Source organism: Lates calcarifer, linkage group LG15 (genome assembly GCF_001640805.2).
Source record: "Lates calcarifer isolate ASB-BC8 linkage group LG15, TLL_Latcal_v3, whole genome shotgun sequence".
NCBI lineage: Eukaryota > Metazoa > Chordata > Actinopteri > Centropomidae > Lates > Lates calcarifer.
Genome location: NC_066847.1, coordinates 5,715,645 through 5,740,308, shown reverse-complemented (window position 1 = coordinate 5,740,308; position 24,664 = coordinate 5,715,645). Strand labels below are relative to the sequence as shown.

The following is a 24,664-nucleotide window of genomic DNA, read 5'->3' as shown; positions in this document are numbered from 1 at the left end:
TGTGTGTAGTGCTTTGAAAGCTGACATTCTAGAGATAAATGTTTTTCACCCAGCAAAGATAATATGCATTTTTGGTTTGTTGTTGAGCCACCTTTCACGGCAGTCTCAAGAAATCCTGAATCCCTTGTTTGTGTTTGTGTGTGTGTGTGTGTGTAGGTTTTCTTTTGTAGCCAAACACAAAAGCTTTTCATTTTACTGACTGGCATCAGAAAAGGCGGGATGGAGCCTATACTGATCACTGTTATAAGTTTCATAATTGAAATATCTCTTCAAAGTGTCTATGACTCCTCCTAAACCCACTTTCTTTACAATGTACCATTTTTACATATAATTAGATATAATTAAACTCACCTCCTTCATTTGAAGACGTTTGCCTTTTCTTAGATCCCCACAAATCTTCAGCCTCCAGTGTCCACACACTTTCAACTAGAGAGAGAAATAATGAGTGAAATTATTGTTTATTGTGTTCAAATGGAAAGAAAAAAAAAACATGTATATACAGCCTATAGTTCTAAGTGGCACATGGTAAGAAAACACTTGTCTAGTGTAACAAAAAATGAGAAGCTCTCTGGCAGCATTATTAGTCTTCAGTCATAAATGCATGTTTGAATTAAGTAAATTAATAGCAGAGCCATTTATGATGCTAGCATGCACACAAGTCAAAGACTCTCTGAGAGGAAGCTCCTTGACTGTATGAATGGCATCCAGCTCTGGTGCTTTCAGTTGAGCCCAGCTGTGGGGCTGGCAGCCCATACCTGTTTATGATGGGAGGAATAAATTTAGAGGGAAAGAATGCAATTCAGCTGAATAGACTGTTGAGTGAATAAAAAGTGCGCTTTTGAAAAAGATTTGACAAGCACACAGTCTTTGATAATAATAATAACAATAACAATAATAATAATAGAAATAACCATTTCTGGAGCACCCCTTATACAATGTGCTTTAAAAGAGCACAAACAGTACACACGTAATTAGTACCCTGGAAATATCTGAAAAAGCAAATATGAACAAAGTGACTGCCAAGTATTTTGACAGGGAAATAGTGAAAAAGTGGTGACTGAAGCCAAGTCGATTTTTCAGTGGATGATTTATCTTGCAGAAAAGGAAGTTGTGGTTGTGCACAAAGAAGACCTCAGTCAAAGGCTGAAGTGTTATCAGTATTCTTACTGGTCTAATACATCTGTGACACTGGTTTTATACATCCTACCAGAGATTCTCAACCAGTGCTACACACTGTTCATCCTTGCAGGTATCTTCTGTATGGAAGATGCCATGAAAAAGAATAAAAAATGTAAAAATGAATACATAAATAATAAGAAAATAAATGTTAAAATATTAAGAGGAATAAATGAATATGGAAATATAAAGACAAAAGCAAAAGCTATGGGAAAAAGCAAAAAATAAGGGATGACAGTAAATTATTAGCAAAAAATAATAAAAAAAAAAAAAATATAAAAATAAAAATGCCTGGTTTATTTTTTTATAGTTTGTTATTTGTCTTTATATTTCCACATGGGGTTTTGTAGATTTATTCTTTTTTATGGCACTCCCATGATTCCATACCTAAATAGTTGCTAGTGTGTAAGGAAACATTGTGGAGCTTAATTGATAAAACACTAAATATTCACATAAGTATAAACACAAAAATTGGATTACATGTTGCAAGACTGATCTTTTCATGCTCAACAGGCCTGTTGAGCATGACATATTTCCCACCAACCTGAGTCTGTTGTAACACCTGAACACCAGTGCTGCTGTCAAAGGGTTGTTAGTACATGAGCAAGTCAGATTATATAACTAAAAGAATTCCTACTAAGTCACATTTGTAAGAATACAAATCTACTAAAAAAAAATTGTTATTTTCAGACGATGAATGTTCCCCACAAAGCTAAGACTGTTATTGATTGTTTTTCAAATCAACAGCTCGCTGCACCAAGGAGTGTGTCCACGGTCGGTGTGTCGCTCCGGACCGTTGCCAGTGTGAGCGAGGTTGGCGAGGAGATGATTGTTCCAGCGGTATGAATCAGCCTTTTCCCTTTGCTTTCCCCAGACATTTCCTCACTCTCTCCCTCTCTCTCTCTTGCTTTTTTTCCCTCCATCACTTTCTCTCTTCAGGTGCACACACAAATACAGTTCACACACACAACAGGAAATGACAAGTGGCCATTAGTCAAGTGGCTGATCTTCACATACACCACTCCATCACACACTGGAGGCCTTTCCAATGGAAACAGCAAGGGAGCATTACCGCATGCACGGCAATGAGTCATTAATGTCAGCCTCAGTCCAGAAACCAGTTTACTAGTCCAGAAGGACACAGAACTGCACCTCCACCTCTCACTTACAGTTACAGTTCAAAATTAATAATAATAATAGTCATAATTTCAGCTTTTCTTAATAAAGTTGGGAAGTGCTCTGAAGTGAAAAGAATAAAACAATCATGTTTAATAAAGCTGAAACTTCTTTCTCCAACAAATATGTTAGAAAATTGTATGAGACTAATAATTTATGAGTTAAATACTGTAAGATATACTGAAAGTAGCCACAGTCCATAAAGAAGAGTTAAGACAGACATTAAGCCTTCTCCCTCTTCCTGTTACGACTTCTTTTACAAAACTACTGTCAGCAGAAATAATAGTTATTCAAGGCACCAGTTCAGAACAGTGAGTCTAACCCTGTTTGTCTTGTCTGAAATCTCCTTAAATTTGATCGTCCAAACAATGTGGAGTGCGAAACCAGGACCACATTTCACTGGGCTGCTATTCCCCCTCACTAAAATGAAGTTTTCCACTACCTTCAGCCGGTTTCATGGCACTCAGCTGGGTCAATAGTACACAACAGTACCTCCTCCATTTTCCCCCCTATTCCTCTGCAGAGAGAAGGAATTAACTCTAACGGGTAGCGGTTGATGTCTTGACAGGGGGATGATGGGAAGGGGAAATGGAAAATGTTACCCCACTCTCTCAGTCTTGCATGGCTCAGTTTTCTCCGTCTCTCCTTACACTCCCTCTCTGCCCTCTACCCCTCACTTACGTAAATTTTCTTTCTCTTGTTTTCGCTCGTTCACTCAGCTCTTTTCTCTCTCAAACCTTGGCTCCTCTGTATCGTCCTATAATGGAACTTTTTTGGCAGAATAGGACCTGATGCTTCCTGGATGCCTGTGTGTTGAGCTATCTAAGTGTGGGAAAGAGGAGAGGGGCCTGAGGTTTTTGTACTGAACGCTCTTAGGAGTGTATGACGTTAAATATGGAAGACAGACAAGAGGAGGGAGAGGCACACTCAATGTTCTTTGCTCTATATGTGAGAGAAGGTGACAAAAACAGAAGAGGGGGCGGGTGGAGATGGAAGAGAATGTAAAATGGGATTATAGTGGTTAATTACAGTGACAGAGGTAAGTGAGTGGCAGGAATGCAGGTGATTGGGAGCTAGAAAATGTCATCATGCAAGTGTAGTATTTTCTTTATCAAAGCCCTGTTTCAGAGCAGACTCAAAAACAAGCAGTGAGGGCTGTTTGTTAGATGTCCAGGATATTATGTGGACTTTGGACGCAAGCAAAACCCAAACCACTGCTTGGACAATTCACAGGGGAAACAGAAGAATTTTCCCACCATATCAGTGTGCATTCCTTATAAAAGACAGCGAGGAGATGCCAGTTCTGAAGTGTGCGTCAATCACTGGGGTTTACATGCACGCAGTGTTGCACATACTGATTTGGATCGAGGTAGAAGCCATATTAATGATACTTTGTGTGGATACATGTTCAGATCATCATCACAGAAAAGAACTTAATTTAACTTAAGAGAACTGAGAGCAAATTATACGCTGAGTTGGCAGACTATTAGTTTATCCCCTGGCTGCAATTGAAGCAGACCTCCAATAAACCCTACCTTCATAAAGGCCATAATGTTCAGTTTTTGGTGATGAGTCAGCTTTATGACACACATACTGTACATTTATATCAGCGAGAGTGAGCTAAATAACAAAAGAAAACTCTGTATAATGCAGTACAGTTTGACTCTAAAATATCTTCCACAAAGACTCATGAGGGTGGGATTTATAGCAGGACTGTTACATCAGACTGTGTTAGTTCTAGCTCAGTGTACCTAATAAACTATTAAATGTACACCAACATTCACAATGAGACAATTAAATCATACATTGTGGTCATCATTGTGAAGGAAAATCTTGTGAGCTGGAGAAAAGACAATCACCAGGAGTTAAGCTGTCTCATGCAAAAGTATTAATTACAAGCTGTACACCAGTGGAGAAAAATGATTAACAACAGAGTAGTGTTAGGGCCAAATATGTTATTAATATGAAGTTGAAACAGGTAAAGTTATATGTTTGAATGCAGGACTTTTACTTGTAATGGAGTATTTTTATTGCATTATTTTGGCTGACAAATTTTTGTTTGTCAGTGTTAAATGTTACATTTCTGTTTTATTGACGTGTTTGTTGGAGATTTTCTGATATATTGTGGTTTGCAGCTCAGAGCCACCATTTGTTGTATCACTGTGATAAATCAAAATTACACTAGGTCGTGGAATGATCATATACAGCTGCAAACACAGGAAAACTGACCATGCATGCTCCGTTTTTGTCAAATCTCAAACTTAAGGCCATTTTGGGTTGATCTTTGATCTCAATTAAAATAATTAGATCCAAAGCTGGACACACTTAGGCTAAAGTAAGTGTTTTTGATGAGGGTAAACAAACTCAGCAAAACCAGCTCAAGACTTGCACTTGGTGATGTATGTTTACAAGCAGGTAAACAAACAGATGGGAAGAGTTTTGATATTGGTCACTGGAGGGTTTGGACTCTGCCAACTGGTTGCTCAAAAATCACACATCCAGTATGGTAAATTTCACCCATTCACGCAACTACTGTCTGGATGTATCACCCCTCACTTCTTACACTGACAGCCCCGCAGACCCTTCAGTAAATCTCCCCCACTGTCCTGGAGAATGTCTGTGTAAACATAATTGCTGCTCCAGCTGAGTTTCTCATTACTCAACATGACACAATCCGGCAGAGCCCCTCTCCAGTGCCCACAAAGAGAACAAGTGAAGTTATGATTCATTTAAACAAAAGAGGCAAGGGTCCTGCTCCAACTTAGTGCAATAAACACTTGAGTCCATGGCAGCTTGCTTTGCTCCAAACCAAATTTGGCTCTACTCTACCCTCTGTGTAATTATTATCAAAGGAGTCCTTGGACCTTTCAAAGATGTGGCAGGACATACGTGCAGCAGAGGCAAAGGTGAAGGGGGGTGGGGTGGGAACATGGACACATGACGTGTAGCTCAGGCCTTGGAGCAGAGTTGAGCACATGAATGTCTGCAGCTCACATGAAAACAAGATGATTCACTGAGGTCAGCATGAAATTGTTGGCATCATTTTTAGCTTGAGAGAGGATAACTGACGGCCATCCATCTGTTACGTCAGTGCCATTGGATATCACATTTTCTCAATGATGTCCGGTGTCCAAGACAGTCTAAGTTATTGATGAGAAATTTGAGGAATGCACCCATGACCAATGTGGGTTCTCTCAGTGGAGTGAGATCTCTTCATCATGAATTGAAATCCAAACCTTGTGTGAATCTCCACTGCACGCTAACCCACCCGGAGCCGATCTTCTTGGCTTCTGTAAAATTAACCATTTAAAACTCGTCCGTCTTTTGAGCTCCATGCAAATCTCCCTGCCAATTCAAAATTATTGGTTGGTAATATAACACTCCTGAGCTAAAGGGCCAGATTTGGATGTGAAAACATGGGGGAGATCCACAGTAATGTGTGGAAGAGACGGTATGTCACCCCCCCAGCACTCCTCCTCTCTTGTTTCTGTTCTGTTGTCCATCTTGTTGCTGCTGAACGCATTGAATTTAATCATATTTCTTACAGTTTGTTTTTCATGATGTCACTTATTTCTGTAAGTGTACACCAGGGTGTATGGGACAAAAATTGAATGAGGAAAAACAAAACTGACACACAATGATCATACTAGTTTTAAATGCAAGTTACAATAATGTGTAATGTTATTTTGCCTTGGTGTTTTCATTTAATTTGACTCAGTGTTTGGAGTATAGCGGGCGTTTTACTGGAAGCTGACTGGTTTGAATCGTTGGAAAATGTGGGCAATGAAAGTAAGAACCTCCCTGGTGTAAATGTGTGTAGTTGTTTAAGTGCAGGCATGGGGCAGTGCTGGAAAAACTTTCTTCTGGATAAATAAGTTTTAAAATCCAGAAAACAGATTCACATTCAAGCTTAAGATTTAAAAAAATAAGTACAAAGCAAATTTAAAATCTAATGTTCTCATGTTTTAAAGACATTTTTCCACAAATAAAGAATCAAGCGTTGTGTTTCAACATCTTGGCTAAAACAGCATAGCCTGGAACAATATTCCTCATAATTTATGAATAACAGTTGTCCTTCTACTTTTCAGCCTGTGATGACAAACACTGGGGCCCAGGCTGCAATCAGCAGTGCAAGTGTGAGAATGGAGCGCTCTGCGACCCTGTGAAGGGAATGTGTCAGTGTCCCCCAGGGTTCATAGGACGCTACTGCGAGGAGGCCTGCCCAGCTGGCACCTTTGGGAAGCGCTGTCTGCAAAGGTGCAAATGTGCGACTGGAGGATCCTGCGATAAAGCAACGGGAGAGTGCTTGTGTCGGGATGGTTTCACTGGGACATTGTAAGTGGACAAACAAGGAAAAAAATAAAAGAAGGATATGAGGAGATTCACTATATTGATTTTTTTTTTAAATGGAGAAACACATCTACTGAAAAACACTGGCTGTTTTCCTCTACTTACAGATTATTTTCCATTAAGTTCAAAGTACTTCATTTTTCCCTCAAGGGACAGTTTTAGGCGAGTGGATTAACAAAGACATAAACAACTTATCTAAGGGACATTTTATAAAAAAAAAGAAGAAGAAAAAAAAGACTAATAACTGTGCTGGCATCTCATTCAACAGTGTTTGCAATATTTTCACTGAAAACCACAAATGTCAACCTTGTGTTGATGCTAGAGGACAAGTCAGGGGATCATCAAAATCGTTACGATTCATCCTCTGGGGCTCATGAATGTTTGAACCAAATGTCACAGCAATCCATCCAATAGTCATTAAGATATTTCAGTCTGGACCTAAGTGCAGACCAACAACCAAACACTGCCATCAGTTGGGCCATTTTGCTAGCATAGCAGATAATGTCCCTTTTGGTATGAGCCAAGTCCAATTAATTATTTGATTTAGAAGACACTTGATACCTCTCTTCATTACACATCACTTCATTATACTGTAGTTCATTATCTTAATTTTCTCAGAAGGTCTGTCTGACACAGATCTTTCATGGTCAACTACATAATTTTTCCACAACTCAATTTTAAGATGGAAAAAACACACTAATGTGCTACACTATAATCCATGAGTCATTGGTTACGCCCCATTTTTTAGATGCCCCTGAGGATGAGTAAGCAATGAAAATTCTTCCCCACAAGATATTAGTGGAAACTCTCATACTGCCAATGTGAAAGCACAACACACCAATTTGAGCTAAATAAAAAAGGGGGCTTGGCAACACTGATAATGGGCTAAAGCTCCTTGATGAATTGTGTATAACTGAAGTCTGTCCATGTTATTTCACCTCCAGGGCATATTAGAAAATGTAATATCCTAGCACTGAATTGTGCTACATGTAGTTTAAGCCAAGTAATCTGATTGGTCAAAGACACGTTCCAGCCGTGCTGATGATTCCCACAAAGCTGTTGTACTGCCAGGTCTTATAGTAATGAGGGAGCTACTGTTAGTTTTTCTTTCTTCCTCTCTCTTTTCCAGTTACTTTTCTGGTAGAGTAGTTTAAAGGATATAATAGGGTTGTATGAACAGTTAAATGTTATCCATAAAAGGTAAAAATAACTTCTGCAGAGTTAGATGATTTCTACATTTATAAGCTATGAAAGTGGTGACATCAATATTTCATCATTTGTTTGCCGTGGTAAAGTAGAAATACTACAGTGTAAGTAACAGTCAAGCATTTGCAACAAAAACATACCAAAATTAAAAGTACTTATTATGTAAAAACAGGCCATTACAGAAAAGTATATTATTGTGATAATATACCCCTGAGCAGCATGGATCCAAAAAGTCTTATCTATAATCAATGACATCATAATTTATTTATTGATTATGTTTTGTATCATTCATCTGAATCAGCAAAGTAACTAATAACTAAAGTAATCAAATACATTTAGTGGAGTGAAAGTCAGAATTGTACCTAAGCACAGAAATTGAGGAAATGTACTTAGTTACTTTCTATCGCTGTCTTTGTGCTGATTTTGTGCAATTTAACTGTAGAACAAAACATGTACTTCAGTCCTCAGGAATGTCCCAGGACACATGGTGTGTTTTTGACTAAACTGATCCATCAGGCTGTTACTAAACATCTTCATCCCTCTCTCCAGCTGTGAGAAGGCATGTCCCAGGAAATGCCAGGCACGGTGCCCCTGCCAGAATGGTGGTATCTGTAAGGGCAAAGGGATCTGCGCTTGCCCCCCTGGATGGACGGTACGTTTTCAAGGTTTAGGCTTGCACCGTCGCTAACCTTCACGTTATCCAAGGAGGTTGCCAGATTTCGAATTAGCTTGTGTGTTATGTTCCAGCTGGCTCCAAACTTTGGACAAACAGTCTCTTTCTTAACACTGACTTATTTCTTAAGACATTTTGAAGGCAACCTGTCATCCCTAGAGACATCCAGATTCATGGTTTTTCCACTAATGTGAAAAAATCATCATGAGGTTTCTCTGTTTTTTGGAAGACATGCAAGAGATTGTGATCCCATCAGAGAGCAAACTAACAGATTATTTTCTGAGTAACTGCATAAGCTGGTGGTGTCTCATTCTGTTTTTTGCAGTAATGCACCCACATTCATTTGGTATCTCTCTTTCTGTCTCTTGGTTGTTTTTTTCTTTCTGCAGGGTGAAGTCTGTACCGAGCGATGTCCAGAGGGACGGTATGGACCAAACTGTGCTGAGGAGTGTGTCTGTCACAACAGGGGCAAATGTGACCCTGAAACTGGACAGTGCCAGTGCGCTAAAGGTTTCACGGGTAACAGGTGTGTATGTGCATGTGTGAAAATGCATGTAGTCCAATTCATGCCATCTCTGGTGTCTGCTATAGTCAGTGACAGCTTCTCCCTCTACTGCAACAGAAGAACCAAAACACACAACTGTCTCTAGGCAGTAAGTGTAATTGAATCTTTAGTCATAGAAAGCCTGGTTAGATGATTTGGAATTGCCGTCCATTTGATGTCCTTTGATATAAATCACTGTAGACTGGTGTTTGCAGTATACTGATGTCACATTACATGATTTCTGGTCATTGTACAGTTGTTAATTTAAGCCTTACTGTCATTTTTCTGTCAAATTCTAACTATTTAACAATCACCAGATACAGAACAATACAGACTAATGGCTAACATCATCCTGGCTTGCCACAACACAAAACAGAAGTTTAGATTTAGTTTGTGGTTCATGTGCGAATGAACAACAGACGTGTGCATTATTTCCAATTTGTTGAGTTCTTATGGGTTTCTCCTTAACCTTCTGTGTTCTGCCCTCAGGTGTAATGAGGAATGTGCTGCAGGCACTTACGGTCAGGACTGTAAAGGCGTGTGCGACTGTGCAAATGGTGCTCGCTGCTACAACATTGACGGAGGCTGCCTGTGCGAGCCGGGCTTCAGCGGTCCACACTGCAGGGACAGGATGTGTGCAGCCGGCAAATACGGCATGCACTGTGAACGCACATGTCTCTGTCAGGACAAACACACACTCAGGTCAGTTGGTGCTGTCAGGGGAAGGAGAAGGAGCTTAAGCTGTACAAACATTTCTCTGAGGCAGTGCTACAGTGGAGGCAGAAATAATCCAATTCTGGCTGAGATAAAACCAAAATGAGTTTGGGAAAGTTAGCTAGCTACTGGTATCTCCATTTAGAGCTTAGGTCATCAGCTCAACAGTTTAGGCTAACAACTGTTCTTTTTATGGAAAGTAGGGATGTTTACCCATTGGTTAATTCCTCATACTTGAAGACTTCTCTTCTTGTAAACATGAAGCAGTGATGCATGGTGTTTAAAAATACTTCTAATAAAGCAGAAATCTAACCTCTGTAAGGCTTGTCCAAGTCCTCAACACTTCATGCTAGTCGGTTAGCTTGCTGCAGCCATCTGTGTCCATGAAACAAGGAGTAAAATGCTAACTACTGAGAGTTTTTGGGTGGTTTACCCCCTTCACACAAGGCTAATGTTAGCTGTTAACTGGAAAACAATGGACTGTGGTCAAAACTGGCAGTGACCTCTTAAATTATTTTTACTCCCTTATGATACCGAAGAAAGACCAACAGGCCAGCTAGCATGACTAGCTAATAGGCAGTTTGAACCCACCTGTCTTATTTAGCTAGCTGCTATTGACTAGCTAGCTGGCTTCATGATGCTGTTGCTAATGTTAGCTCTGCTCAAAGCTCTTACCTGTTTTGACCAGGCTTTGCTTTACTGAGGCTCAGTAGCTGCATACATGCTACACCACACAGGTGTTTTTACTTTACCTGATTAGACCTCCTCTCAGGCCTGTGTGGGCGTGTACAGACCCTGCTTGATTGACATCTCTCTCACTCTCCTGTTGCACCTATAGGCTGGGCAACCTCTGTATCATTCTTGTTATGTTGAGTTTGGTGATCTAATTTCAACCTGGGAGGTCTAATCAGCCAGAATAATCGAAAACACAGGTGTGTGTGTGTGTGTTTGTACATGTTGGCCACCTAGCACAGTTAAATTGCCCTCAAATTCACCAGAGATTTGTCTAAACAACAATATTATTTCTGATTTCAGAACGGTTCTGCTTGTTAAAAATAACTTGTAACAAAAATGTAGTAGAAGTCAATACACATACCCTGATAATAATGAGAGAACTCCCAGAGTACACATACACTGGCACACACTGTTTTTGTGTGTGTCTCTTTGGCAGAGTCATTAGTTTCTCACTGCCCCACTGTGTTTTTGTTGGGATTTCATCACACTTACCTCTGTTTCTATTGTCCAGCTGCCATCCAATGAAAGGAGAGTGCACATGCCAGCCAGGGTGGGCAGGACTGTACTGTAATGAGACATGCGCTCATGGTTTCTATGGTCACGGTTGCCTGGAGCCGTGTCTGTGTGTGAATGGAGGGGTGTGTGATAGCGCCACGGGCCAATGTCAGTGTGCCCCAGGGTTCATGGTGAGTGATGCAGTAATCCTTAATTAATAGGAATCACTGAATGAGCTAATAAATCAGGTTAAAGAATCAATATTTTTTTATATATTTTTTTGTTTTCTGTTGGTATGAACTACCTTACAGATCTAATGACTTAAGTTATTTTTACTGTAGATGTAACAAGATCTCACATTTTATCTGCTGTATTGAAGTTAATATATTTATTTTTGCAGGGGATTCACTGTGAGAGTCCATGCAAAAGTGGCACCTATGGCAAAAACTGTTCCCTGGAGTGTTCCTGTAAAAACTCCATCGACTGCTCACCGATCGACGGGGTGTGCTTCTGCAAAGAGGGTAAAACACTGAGAGAGGAAGTGTGAATATTTGACCTGTTGACATCACCAGTGAATGCGTAACTGCAGAAGAACTGGTGAAAGAACTTAAGACCGACCATTCAACCAATCCAACATGGCTGATGGTCTTTCATGTGTCTGCAGGCTGGCGAGGACCGGACTGTTCCATCCCCTGCTCTGAGGGAACCTGGGGCCCAGGATGCAACGCCACCTGCCACTGCGCCAATGGGGCAAGCTGTAACAGCGCAGATGGATCCTGCACATGCACAGCCGGCTGGCAGGGGGCGCACTGTGACCAACCATGCCCCGTAAGTTCCCGGACATGAGACTTTTTAGCTTAATTTATTTGTATATGGTGGTAAAGAGGTGTGCAAGCTCATATCAGCAGGTAACCTGTGAATTTTTATGACATGTCTATTTTTGTGCAGCAGTTCCTCAATAAAAGCAAACCTTGAACCTTAAAAAAATTAACATATTTTTCCAGAAACCTAGTATTACTCTGCACAGGAAGTAGATTATACCACCAATTTGCTAAATTAGAGGACTGGGTAAACTAGAACATCTAGCTAGTGATGCGAACAACCACCAATACAGACAATAAATCTATTCTATTTCATGAAACTTGCATCTCTTTGATATGTACTATACTAAGAATTTAATTTAAGTTATAAAGACTTTTGTCTGTCAAAATTGTGTAGACTTCAAAACAAAAGGTAGGTAAGACAGTTAATTCAACCTGAATTCCATTTTTTATGTCCAAGATGCTCAACACACATAGGAAAATATTGTATGTACACACACAGGAAAACACATAAAATAGAATTTAATTGAATTAAAGTAGGAAAATCTGAATTAAAGGGAGGTGCACAGTACAAATTAGCTTTGTTGTGTTAATCCCCTCTCACTTATCCTCTGTTTTCCCCCCAAAGCAACAGAAAATGTTCTGGACTAAAGCCACAACACTGCATGAAAACACATGGCACTTTGTAAAATGATACCAACTCTAGAAGATAAGAAAAATGGACTATAGGTTTATTCTATGTCAAGTTGAATAGACAAATGAACTGCTATCTTTGATAAGACTAATACACAAATCATAAGGCTGATAATTCTACAGAACATGTTCGTTCTGATTGGACAGCCTGTTGAAATGTTGTCCAGCTTTTCATCCCTTACCTCACCCTCTGTATGCTTTAATCTGAGTTTTGGATGTGTACCCTACTTGCCTTTGCCATGCCAACCCACCAGGCTGTCTTTATAACAACACACTGCCAGTGTAGTATTTTGTCTGACTCTGACTGAGCTGGCCGAATGTTGAAGAGATTCCCCTGACAATTCTTTGCCCGTTGGCATTTGTTCACATGTGCAGATGGGCACATTTGGGCCAGGCTGCCTGAAGAGGTGTGATTGTGTTCATGCCGACGGCTGCCAAGCTACCACCGGGGAGTGCCACTGTCTGCCAGGTTGGTGGGGTAAGTGATGACGTCCTCCTGGTGTCGCTGCCAGCTTGGCTTTGGCATCACAGATAAGTCTGGTCCAAAAGAAATGAGTGAGCCACAGGTTTTAACCCACTCTGTTTCTCTTTGAGTCTGATTGCTGTGTTCTCTGACTTGAAGGAGCACCACTGAGACTGAATATTTGCCCAACTTCAATCTAGTATTTTACATTAATTTTCACCATTTTTCTTTTTCTACGCCAAAGAGTTTTAGGTTTGATTTTCTGCTTTTAACACAGCTGACAGCTGTCATTGCTGATTTCATTTTTAAAGTTTTGTAGGACAGATAATCAATCACAGTGAACTAATAGTATTTTTTTAAAAATGTTTTTTCATGTTAATATTATTATCATCACAGTGGTATTCAGATCCTTCACTTAGGTAAAAGTTGTGATATACTGCAATATAAAAACACTTCATTGCATTCATTGCTAAGACACCAGATATTTCAGAGTCAGCTGCCAAACAACAACCTTTTTAAAGCAAAAAACAACTCTTTAAGGCTGATTTTTGACACCTGGATATACTATTTTTTGGCAGACAGCTCTCATATCTCAGAATATTGGTGACACCTTAAACCCACCACTCAGGAAAGTCTTTAAAATTGTCCTTGCTTGCAAATGTTCTGCAGTTATAAAGTAACTTTGACAAAAAAAAGAAGAAAATAATTAGTCAATATAAAGTATACATAATTTGTAGTCAGTGGATTAAAACACTGATACGTTAAAGTGTAAGAATGCTTCATTTGATAGCTGAATACATTTTTCTGTTTAAACTTGTTCCCTTTTACTGAGGAGATTAATTAACTCAGGACTTTTTCTTGGATGGAGTATGGGGAAAATTTGTATAATTCCACTGTGGTATTGCCACTTTTCCTAAGTGAATGATATGAGTACATGCTCCATTCCTACCCCTACAGTTACACCACACCAGCAGTACGGCTTCACTGCTTCATACATCATTATCTGTTTTTTTTCCTCCAGGTGCCCGCTGTAGTGAGCCATGTTCAGAGGGCTTGTGGGGGCGCCACTGTAACCAGACCTGTTTCAAGCACTGTCCCAACAGTGACACATGCTTAAGGGAAACTGGAGCATGTGTGTGTCGTCCAGGCTACTGGGGAGTCACCTGTCAGAACAGTGAGTGTTATCAGCCAGCTGATACAGGACAAAACCGTGTGACTGTGTGACACCTGCTGTGGCTCACTCTTTGTCTTCCTGTCTCCCAGAATGCAGAGCTGGTATGTATGGTGAGCAGTGCAGTATGTCCTGTCCATCCTGTGGACAGTCATACCGCTGCCATCATGTGACAGGAGAGTGTGACTGCCTACCTGGATACACTGGACACAACTGTGATCAAGGTTGGTATTTACATCAATAGTGATATAGAACTCTTGTGTGCAAATTCTCCAAACTCACTGATCTTTTTTTTTTTCTACCAGTAAGTGTGATTTAAGGTTGCAGAAATCTTCTTCATTCACTCTGTGTGTAAGCTACAGGCAGGTAATCTAACAGGCTGCATGTGTGTGTTGCAGTCTGTCCAGCTGGCTACTATGGCAAACACTGTTCTGAGGTGTGTGTCAACTGTGCCAACAACTCCACGTGTGACCACCGGGATGGTCACTGTGAATGTTTGCCTGGCTGGACCGCTACTGACTGCTCCATACGTGAGTGCCACATGACTTCATTTAGCAACTAGATAAATGCACTTTATGGAGAACATATCATGATGAAATGTAACTGCTGTTCATATTATCCAAGAGGGTTCTGTGGTATAATTAAGTTAATGCTATTATAGGTGTGAAAACAACTACTGTTATCAAGGTGCTGACATTTGCCTTGTATGCCTTTGAGTGTCATTATTTTTGCTTAAATATGCACAGTCTAATAAGACTGCAAACAATTATTTTCACCTGCAGATTATTTTTAGATTAATTTTTAAGTCTGTTATTTCTTCAAAAATTCATTCACAAAGATAAAATAGAACTGAATATTAACAAGCTGTAATTGTTTTCAGCGTTGCACCAGAGCCTTATTGTCTTTGCACCACATTTAAATACTTGTTGCACATGTCTAACACATGGATGTTATAATAATACCTTGTGTTTCTCAGCCTGCAGTCCAGGACGTTTTGGCCCATTTTGTACTCAGACCTGCTCCTGTCCAAACAACCTCATCTGTGACAGATTTACTGGAGACTGCGTTTGTGAAAGTGGAGGAGACGACTGCAAACAAGGTACACATACACACAGGAAATAGGAGCAAATACATGGACTTTGCAATGTTATCTGTTTTCTTCTTTCACATATATTAACCTTTTGTGATTAAAGTTGCTCTGTCTCCCAAAAACTGATGAAAACTTCATGCCGCTGCCTTGATATTCCATTTCTAAATTCTGTAACATGTACAGCTGTACGGCTGGAAAGTTGGTGAAAGCTCCTTTAGCTGCTGTACCTGAGCTCTCTTTCCACTCACTGTTTAACAGACACATCTGAGCAGTCGGGGAGCGTTATGGTCCCCCTCCCTCCTGGTGAGAGGGAGTCGTGGGGGGCCATCGGTGGCATCGTCGTGCTTGTCATCCTGGTGGTCTTGCTGCTGGCTCTGCTGCTGCTCTACCGCCGCAGGCAGAAGGACAAGCAGAACAACACGCCGACTGTCTCCTTTTCCACCAGCCGCACTGTCAACTCCGAATACGCTGTTCCAGGTACGGAACAGAGGATATTGTTAACAAGACACATCAAATCACAATCAATCAAATCACACAGTATGTCAGTGTCACATGCTGTGTGTGTATATTCTGTGTCTGTTTTAACGACTCATTGAAGCTACAACATTATATTTACAATGAAAACAATAATTAAATATATTTAAATCATGTATGGCACTGAACAACTGACAATAATTGAAACCATTTTCCATATTAATGACAGATTGTCACAGTCATTGAACAGCAGACACACAAAGACAGACAGGCACAAAGACAGGCTGATGCAGTAGAGATACTTTAAAGATAAACAGCCTTACAGGTAGAACAGACAGGTAACACTGGGAACAGGTAGCAGAGGCACAAAGAATAGACTCAGGGGCATAAAGCAGGTGTAAGTCATTCTAGGCTGATTTGGGAATGAGGAACAGGTGCAAGGAGACCGGGCGACAGGAGGGCTGATGACAAAAGGGAACAGGTGTGTGGATGGGCGGAGGCAGACAGGTGAATGGGGAACCTGGAGGAAAGTCTGAGGACATCTGGTGGGTGAGTGGAGGAAGGCAGGTCTGAGGAAATGAGAGGAAAAACAGAGACTGGAGACAGTGGGAGGGGGAGGGGCGAGGGGGCGCCAGAGCAGACTGTGACACAAATTAGATGTTACAACAAGTGAGACCACGGCAGAGACGACAGCTGTTGTCTTGTGCAAGTGCTATTGTTAGTGCTTGTGTTTCTCAAACTTGAGATCACATTTCATATAAATGTCATTGCTGACTTTTGCAGGAAAACATGTTGCTATTAAATGATTTATTGATTTTAAACTGATGCAAGTAGTGCTGTTAAAATTTTTAAATGCCCACTGACATTCCTGAGAGAAATCCTTTCAAATGCTGAGTAGCAAGTGTTAGGTAGCAATTAGTTTTCTTCAGGGGATATGCAACATTTTGAAATGAAATAATGATTATATTTTGATGTTTTTGGAGTTGTTGGTGGATTTGGTTGTATCTTACAGTTGCATGTTTGCAATTAGTGTTCCACAGAGATGCATTTTATTGACCTTGAGGTAACTTAATAGCAGCAGACGTGACTCCATGTGTTTGTTTTGACAGATGTTCCTCACAGTTACCACCATTACTACTCCAACCCCAGCTACCACACATTGAGCCAGAACAGGCCTCCGTTGCCGCACCTCCCCAACAACCACGACCGCACAATCAAGGTGAACGTCAGCTCTGTTACACCATTTCACTGATCTGATACTTTAGGCCAAACGCTCAGGCATCACAGCAACTGAAGTGGAGTACTGGAACAAAAATGTAAAACATGCAGTCAACAACAGCTGGCCGTGTATTCAGGGCTGTGAAATCATGTGAAATCATGTGATACCATAAAAAGTCGATGCAGTAAACAGCTCTTTGTTACTCCATGTTAAAAGCATGTTTTTACATGGTATGTTTTCTTCACACTGTTGTTTTCTGATTGGAATATTTTTCTGTCTGTCATACAGAATACCAACAACCAGCTGTTCTGCAGTGTGAAAAACATGGAGCGGGAGAGGAGGGGGCTGTTTGGGGTTGAGAGCAACGCGACTCTGCCTGCAGACTGGAAACACCACGAGCCCCGCAAGGACTCAGGTCCGTCTGAGTGACCCTCCACTGTGTGATTCACGTTAAGGATCAGTTACTTAATGCTTTATCCATTTAGTGAAGACACTTATGCAGAGAGACCTGCAGCCGTAGAGCAAAGTGAAATGAGTGGATTAACATTTACAAGCCAATAAAAGTAAAGAGCTGGTTTCCTGACCTTCTGACCACAGCTATATAAAAATAATCAGTAAAACCTGCGACCAACTGCTAATGTAACCTTCTGCTAACACAACCTAAATGAATTTCCTTATTCTGAGTGTCAGTGGAAAGCTTCAGTGTTCAGTTGTACTCTGAGTTTTATTACCCAGACAGAGCCAAGCTTTCAGGAGAAAACACTGGATTTCTCCATTGTTTTAAACAATAAAATGATAATTTTAAAAGACACTGAGCACCACCTCCTGAGCACTGTCAACAGCTTCAGTTTAAAAATACCTGCATTGATAATGGCCTTTAAAACCTTCAAATGTAACAAAATATTCTCCCCAAAAATGGAGTATAAGTGTAGAGAAATTCAAGTCAGGGTCATGCAGTAATAGCTGGGCAGAAAACTTAGAAAGTACTGTTTTTATACAGTCTACAGGAGAGTTTATCGACCATTACATTTCCTTTGGACAGAAAATCACTTAAGTCAACAATATGCATCTGATAGACTGTAAAAACAATAAGGACTTCGTAAAAAGTGATAGTTGCATTGCCAGTGTTCACTCACCTGGTATTGATTTTGCAGATTTCTAAAACGGCTTTTCTGCTTTCGATTGGTTTGCCATAAATGAAAACAAAGATTCCAGATTTGTCTTTTATTGTTTACAGGGGCTTTTGGAATCGACCGGAGCTACAGCTACAGTGCCAGCCTCGGAAAATATTACACCAAAGGTAGTTTATTGCCCTATTTTCACCCTTTTTCCTCTCTTATTACTTACTGTTGAGAAGTATGGATACCAAAACTACTTCAGCAAGGTGATGCTACATAAAACTATACGATTACATGAATATTAGCCACATAAAAGTTCAAGAAATAAGAGTACTGGTCATTGGAATGAATCCTAATGATTTTGGTGGTCCCCTGACTTAGCAATAGCAGGTTAACTGATATCTGGCTGGTTCTGAGTGAAATGTTTAACAGCTATTGGATAGATTAAAAGTTAGCTCAAAGCACTGCTGCGCCCCACACAGTCCAGAGCTGCTACCATGGTTGAAGACTCTTGTTTCTCACCTTTGCTGGAAAACGTGACCTTTGAAACCAGCCAGAATAATAGATAGTGTGTAAAAATGTCACAAACATTTGGGTTTCATAAAAATGATTTGGATTATTCACAGGTGTTGATATTTGACTGTCCATCAGGTTTTATTTAAACCATCTCGAGCCATAAAATGAAAAGGTCCTAAACTCTCCGCAGTCAGTCTTGGGAATTCATAACTTAGAAAAAATCCTGGAAAATGTGCAGGAAAACACTTTACACTTTAACCTTTGAACCTGTTGGTTTGCTGTGTTCTGACTCTGCAGTAGTCTATGCTCTCCACATGTTCTTCAGATGTCTTTTAACTGCTGTCTCTTTGCGTCCTGTGTGGTGACAGAGCTGAAGGACACGGTGGCGGTGAGCAGCAGCTCTCTGAACAGCGAGAACCCTTACGCCACCATCAAAGACCTGCCAGGCCTGCCCTTCTGCCCCCCTGAGAGCAGCTACATGGAGATGAAGTCAGCCGTGCCCCGAGAGCGAGCGTACACCGAGATCAGCCCGCCACCGTTCAACACGGCCACCTTACACAGAGGTGCAGAACAGTTTTGACCTTTGTGCTGATGAGTTTGACTTTTTCACAATCCAAAAAAAATATTCTGAGTGATCAGTATTACAAGAAAAAGATCAAGTAGTTAGTCACATGGCACTGACAACATAATTTTCCCTGTAAGCCAATCACATCAAGGATTTGAGCACTTTTATTTTAGACTCAAGAAAGAAGGATATTCAAGCATGAAAACTGTAACTTAAATCATAGTACTCTTGCAGGGCTGCAGCTAACTTTTTTCATATTGATGTATTAATCATTTGGTTTTTAAAAAAACATTAAAATGCCCATCACAAATCCCTAAAACTCAAGGTGGTATGATTAAATGTCTTGTGTTGTCCAACACTGTGCAAAAATTCACCATCCTTCCACCTCTAATCAAAGGCAGACTATGCATACACACATTTCAGACAGATGAGACTTAAAAGAAGAGTTCACTTCAAAATAAAAACTCTATTAGAGTCCCGATCAGTCAAACTTGAGAAAACTCACCACTCATGGCCTGTCTGACAGATGGGGAAGATGGGCTTCCTCAGGGCACAGTGTGATAGATGAACAACTGTTTACATGGAAGTGAAGAAAAAGACACTGAAGGGAAGAGGAAGAACAAGAGAGAGGAAACACAGGGTGGCTGAGGATGTTCTACTATTACCCCTGTGTTTTATTATAATGACACCAGTGATACATCAACAGGCAGTCAGACTGATAAATGATGATGGATAACTTTGATTATTTTAGACAGGAAATGTTCAACATGTGGCCCAGACCAAAACATCAAAGAACTGGTCATGGTATTTTATTTGATATGTGTAACTGAATAAAAGGTGGGATATGGATATATGTATGTATATCTTTAGAAAGCCCTGTCCTGTTGTCTTTTTAATTTTTGTGGTGTTTATCCTTTCCCCACAGAGCGTCAGAGCTCTCTCGGTCACGCCCCACACGAGGACCCGCAGAGCCACTACGACCTCCCTGTGAACAGCCACATCCCGGGACACTACGACCTGCCACCAGTCCGCCGCCCCCCTTCCCCTTCCCCCAGGAGAACACCTCAGTGACACTCAAAACAGCACGGCAAGTTTCCCTCCTCCTCCTCGTTCTCCTGCTCACTTTGGGGATGATTTCTGGCTTGTGCTCGCAAAGAAAGAGTAAACTTAATGCTCCTCTCTGACAATCGGAGCTGTAGACCACCCACAGAGCAGCAGCAAGGCGTCTGTCTGACTGAAAGACTTTTGTTTACTGTGGATGGCCCCCTTTTAACTCAACACTGCCCCTCTGTGGGCCAAAGTGGTACTCGCTTCACCGTGACAGACTTGTCATCCAGAATGGGGAGCCAGCAGGCTGCGGTGAGGAAGGCTGGACTGTGGCGACGCCAGCGGGGCTTCAGTTGCATTCACCTCCCATGGGAAAAAAATACACCAAAAGACTTCACGGTTAAAAGCGGCAACTCTGGAATGTTTGTGTGTTTGAACTCATCTAAACATGCTGTAATTGAAGTTTTCCATTCATTTTGCTCGCTACTCATCAGCTGTTTTATGTGTTTAACAGGCCCCTTTCATCAGAAATCAAATTTTCTTCTTTGTTTGTCATCAGAAATGACAAACTTGTCCATGTTTGTAGCTTTTTTTTTTTTGGTCAAATTTAAGTATATCAAATCCAAACTTTTTTAACAGGCATCTTTTGATGAACTCATCACAGCTGGACTTGTTTTAGTCTTCTTGTAAAACCTTGTCAACTTCAAAAACTAATCAAAAAAAAGAGGAAAGGTCACAGGACCTTTTAAAGAAGTCCTCTCATGCATTTTAGATCATGTCTTACAACAAACTGAATACTGAAAAATCCTGCCAGTGTTTGAGGCTTGTTACAGACTAATGACCAAAGATTGTTATTTCTTATTGCTGATATTCAGGATTCTGAGTGAATCTGGAGAAGTCAGCTTGCTTCACCAAAGTATCAGTTATATTTGTTTACCACCTGAGAGCCAAGAACATTTTTACAACAATCCATATTAGTTTCTTCCAAATGTGGCATTCAGAGACACAAGTATATATCTGTGACTCACTTATTGCTGCTGTCAGATGAAAACTTTGTAAATATAGAAATAAATATATTGTTAGCTTCATAGCAATGTAGAAAAACAGCCCTATTTTTAAGATGAACATGTTGTTAAGGGGTTTTTGGGACTAACGATCCAATACATTTGCTTATTAATAGATACCAATAGGTCAGTGGAAGCACAAACACTGTTTTATATTGTGAAAACTAAACCATCATCAAACTGGGAAGTACAAGTCAAATCAAAGCAGCGTTATGATTGTAATACAGTTTTCTGCAGCAGCATTTTTTGTCTTTGCATTGTATTTAAAGGACTCATTCAGCTGAAATACAGAATAAAAAACAAAAACAAAAAAAACATTTTTTCTCGCTTGATTCCTAGTCATATATACTCATGCTGATAGTTTTGTCCAAGTTTTGACATAGCTGTCTCTGAGATTTCTGCATCAAAAAACAACTTCACCATGAATAGTTTTTACTGAAACTATCTTGTATCACAAAAACATCAAAACATTAGCAACAAAAAATGGAAATCTGGATAAAAACCCACACAAAATAAAACCAAAGCTATTTGAATGAACAGATACTGCTAAACATGAAAAATATGTTTTTGTAATACGGCTGAATTCACTGTTTTTGTTTTTTTTTCATTTTGCCAAAACTGCATTTAAAACCATGTAAACTGTTTTATTTGCTTCAAAATGTTTTCGAACAGAAATCAGCAGGCCTACCTTTGTCATTATTTCTAAATTCTTTTTGTTAGCCAAAGTTGTGTTGCCTTAAAGTAATTTTAGAAATGCTATGTTTGTTTTCTGTCCTCTGTCAGTACTGAACCAAAGGTTTATTATCCTACCAATTAGACAACAGAAACCATGAGAATGTACATTGTACTTTAAATGCTATAGTTCTGGGTAGAGCTTCAGCTCTTTTTTTTTCAACATATATTTTTGAATGTAACCATGGCAACATGTTGTGTTTATAATGTAAATAAAAATGGCTGCACTTCTGATCAGTGGTTTTGAATAACAGTTTACTAAATCGAGAAAATAACGACAACAATCAAACTCTGGAAAAAAAGGTTTTACTCAGCATTATTTTAGAAAAGAACTAAACAGAAAAAAAAACATTCATTGCATCAACTGAATGCATGGCTTTTTCATCATGTTAACAGCATCATTATGATTAATCTGACACAAATCCCACTATAAGCTAATTGCGACTTTGGCGTTTAACACTTACAACGAGAAATCCCTTTTGGTTACATTTTAAATCTTCAAGTTCTTCAAATGAGGCCTCATGAGGGTTCAGGATTTTACAAAGGCCTGTCAAGTGTTTTAGTTGCATCCAACACATCTGTGGTTTGAATCTGAGTTGGTGTGCCTTCATTAACTTGAACTAACATTGCATACAAATGTTAAAGAGTTTTTAATATTTTTTAGTCAGTCAGACAGGCCTCTGAAAAAACCACACCCTTCACATGAACTCTTCTAGTACAAATAGTACACAAAAGTACACAATTACATGTACATATGAGACAAATACTACGGTCTGTGTCAGCTGAAAATCTGTGTCACAGAGGCCAAATATGTCAACAACTTTGGATCTCTTTAAAGATTGTCTTGGACTTTTTAAGGCACTTGGGGATCATAATGTTAAAAATTAGACATCTACTCAAGGCAAAGAAAAAAAGAATCTAATATGGCAGAGATACCATCTATTAAGTACAACAAAAACAAAAAAATTCCAAACACAGCTATCAAGTATTTTCCATAAATGCTTTGATATGCTTTTCTCTGGAGTATAAATGAGTTAAGCTGCCAGACTACAGTATAAATCTACCTGCTGTGCATAACTGGCAAAGCCCTGAATAAAAGCAGTGCAAAAGCAGCCAAAGTCACAAAGTATACAAACCCCACAGTCTTATTCAGATCCCAGAATCATGCCTGAGGATTTGCAAAGCCAGTAAGCTTAGAGGAAAAGGGGGGAAAAAAGCCCTTATGACCAGGTTTTAGGAGCCACACAAACCAGAGGACGGCTGACAGTCACAAGACTGCGATACGAGACATGTGAGCAAAGAGCAGTGATTGTTGATGTTTTTTCTGTCCTCTGAAGGCCCTTTTGGATTTTCAATCTGTAAAAAAAAACCTTGTTTCACTCTCTAAATAGCAGCAACTGTTCTCTATTAGTAGTGCTGATTTGTTTCAATAAGCTGAGAATTTCTATAAATATATACTATATATATGGCACCAAATCTGTTAGTAAAGAAGACTCTAAATATAGTACCTACTCCTGATATTTCCCCAGGCAGACAAATTCTACATCGTTCTATCATCATGACAAAACACCTTTGGAATTACTTAAAAATAATGAGACAACACATTTAAATGTACATGTAGCTGAGACACTGTAGTGACTCATTTAACCGAGTACATTCAACTCATCCAGCAACAACAATAATTCCTTATTTCCAGACTTTCAAATAACCAAATACATTTCTCTGGGGTCAGGCTGTGAATTGAAGAAAAAAATATATTCATCTCAAACAATTATTTTCTCTGTGTGCACCACAGCTGCCCAACCATATGAGCTAAATCCACATGGAAAATGTCCTACAACATGTTTGTTTAAGGCTAAGGTGAATAAAATCCTGCTGTACACCCTGAGCTTACAGTTCTTTGGCTTTCTTTGGACGATCTTCAAGAAAGAACCCTAGCTAGTTTACTTTCTCTGCAGCATATGAGGATAGCACAGTATGGTTTCAAAAAACCAAGGCAAATAAATTTCAACTGTAAACATAACCAACATCTTTAAATAAAGATTTGCTCTATTTGAAGGGAGATAAACATGATTAACAAACCCCACAGGATTCATTTCCCTGTTGTCTGTATGGCTGTAGAGACTAATTCCTGACAGGGTTCACTAGCTGTGCGTGTTGAGTGTTGACAGCCTGGCCATTAAATGTGAAACCCCAGCTTGGATCGAAGCACAAGCACTGGTCAATGGAGCTCTGTGTGTGTGAGTGTGCAAGCGGAGCAGATTACAGTACAAGCAATAGAACGGCACACATGCAATAACATAACTTGCATATAAAAACTCAAAAGCCGAATATGAAAATCCTGTGCCCTTTGCCAAAACCTCGAAGCAAATCTAACCTGCAGATTAATCTGAATACAAAATAAGACAAGATCATATAAAAAAATAAAGACAAACGTCCCAATGGTAGAAAATTACTCTCCTATGTGGGCTACAGGAGGCAGTGGGTTCAGGTGAGGTGCTGTCTGGTTTTTACATGATGGAGCAGTTCTCCGGCTTGGCACGACCCTAAAACAGAATGTGACAAAGTGCAGCATTAAACATGGAGAAAATTAGAGAACTAAAAAGGATAGTAAGCCTCCAA

General features: G+C 39.9%; 2 protein-coding genes across 5 annotated transcripts in view; one reads left to right on the top strand and one right to left on the bottom strand.

The window, feature by feature from the left end:
- pear1 (platelet endothelial aggregation receptor 1) overlaps positions 1-22,276 on the top strand; it is a 46,925-nt gene extending 24,649 nt beyond the window's left edge. For both annotated transcript variants that reach the window (XM_018699857.2, XM_018699856.2), the window contains exons 5-23: positions 1,924-2,016; positions 6,441-6,687; positions 8,458-8,560; positions 8,971-9,107; positions 9,615-9,827; positions 11,086-11,260; positions 11,470-11,590; positions 11,734-11,897; positions 12,959-13,061; positions 14,068-14,220; positions 14,310-14,441; positions 14,616-14,747; positions 15,194-15,316; positions 15,566-15,784; positions 16,891-17,000; positions 17,289-17,415; positions 18,238-18,300; positions 19,003-19,197; positions 20,125-22,276. In XM_018699857.2, the coding sequence (XP_018555373.1) occupies positions 1,924-2,016; positions 6,441-6,687; positions 8,458-8,560; positions 8,971-9,107; positions 9,615-9,827; positions 11,086-11,260; positions 11,470-11,590; positions 11,734-11,897; positions 12,959-13,061; positions 14,068-14,220; positions 14,310-14,441; positions 14,616-14,747; positions 15,194-15,316; positions 15,566-15,784; positions 16,891-17,000; positions 17,289-17,415; positions 18,238-18,300; positions 19,003-19,197; positions 20,125-20,270 (2,756 nt within the window). In that variant the 3' untranslated portion in view covers positions 20,271-22,276. The remainder of the gene's footprint in view (positions 1-1,923; positions 2,017-6,440; positions 6,688-8,457; positions 8,561-8,970; positions 9,108-9,614; positions 9,828-11,085; positions 11,261-11,469; positions 11,591-11,733; positions 11,898-12,958; positions 13,062-14,067; positions 14,221-14,309; positions 14,442-14,615; positions 14,748-15,193; positions 15,317-15,565; positions 15,785-16,890; positions 17,001-17,288; positions 17,416-18,237; positions 18,301-19,002; positions 19,198-20,124) is intronic.
- Positions 22,277-22,332: 56 nt separating this feature from the next.
- Positions 22,333-24,664, bottom strand: part of LOC108899430 (lamin-A) — a 30,951-nt gene continuing 28,619 nt past the window's right edge. For all 3 annotated transcript variants that reach the window (XM_018699862.2, XM_018699858.2, XM_018699860.2), the window contains exon 14: positions 22,333-24,588. In XM_018699862.2, coding sequence (XP_018555378.1) covers positions 24,553-24,588 — 36 coding nt within the window. In that variant the 3' untranslated portion in view covers positions 22,333-24,552. The remainder of the gene's footprint in view (positions 24,589-24,664) is intronic.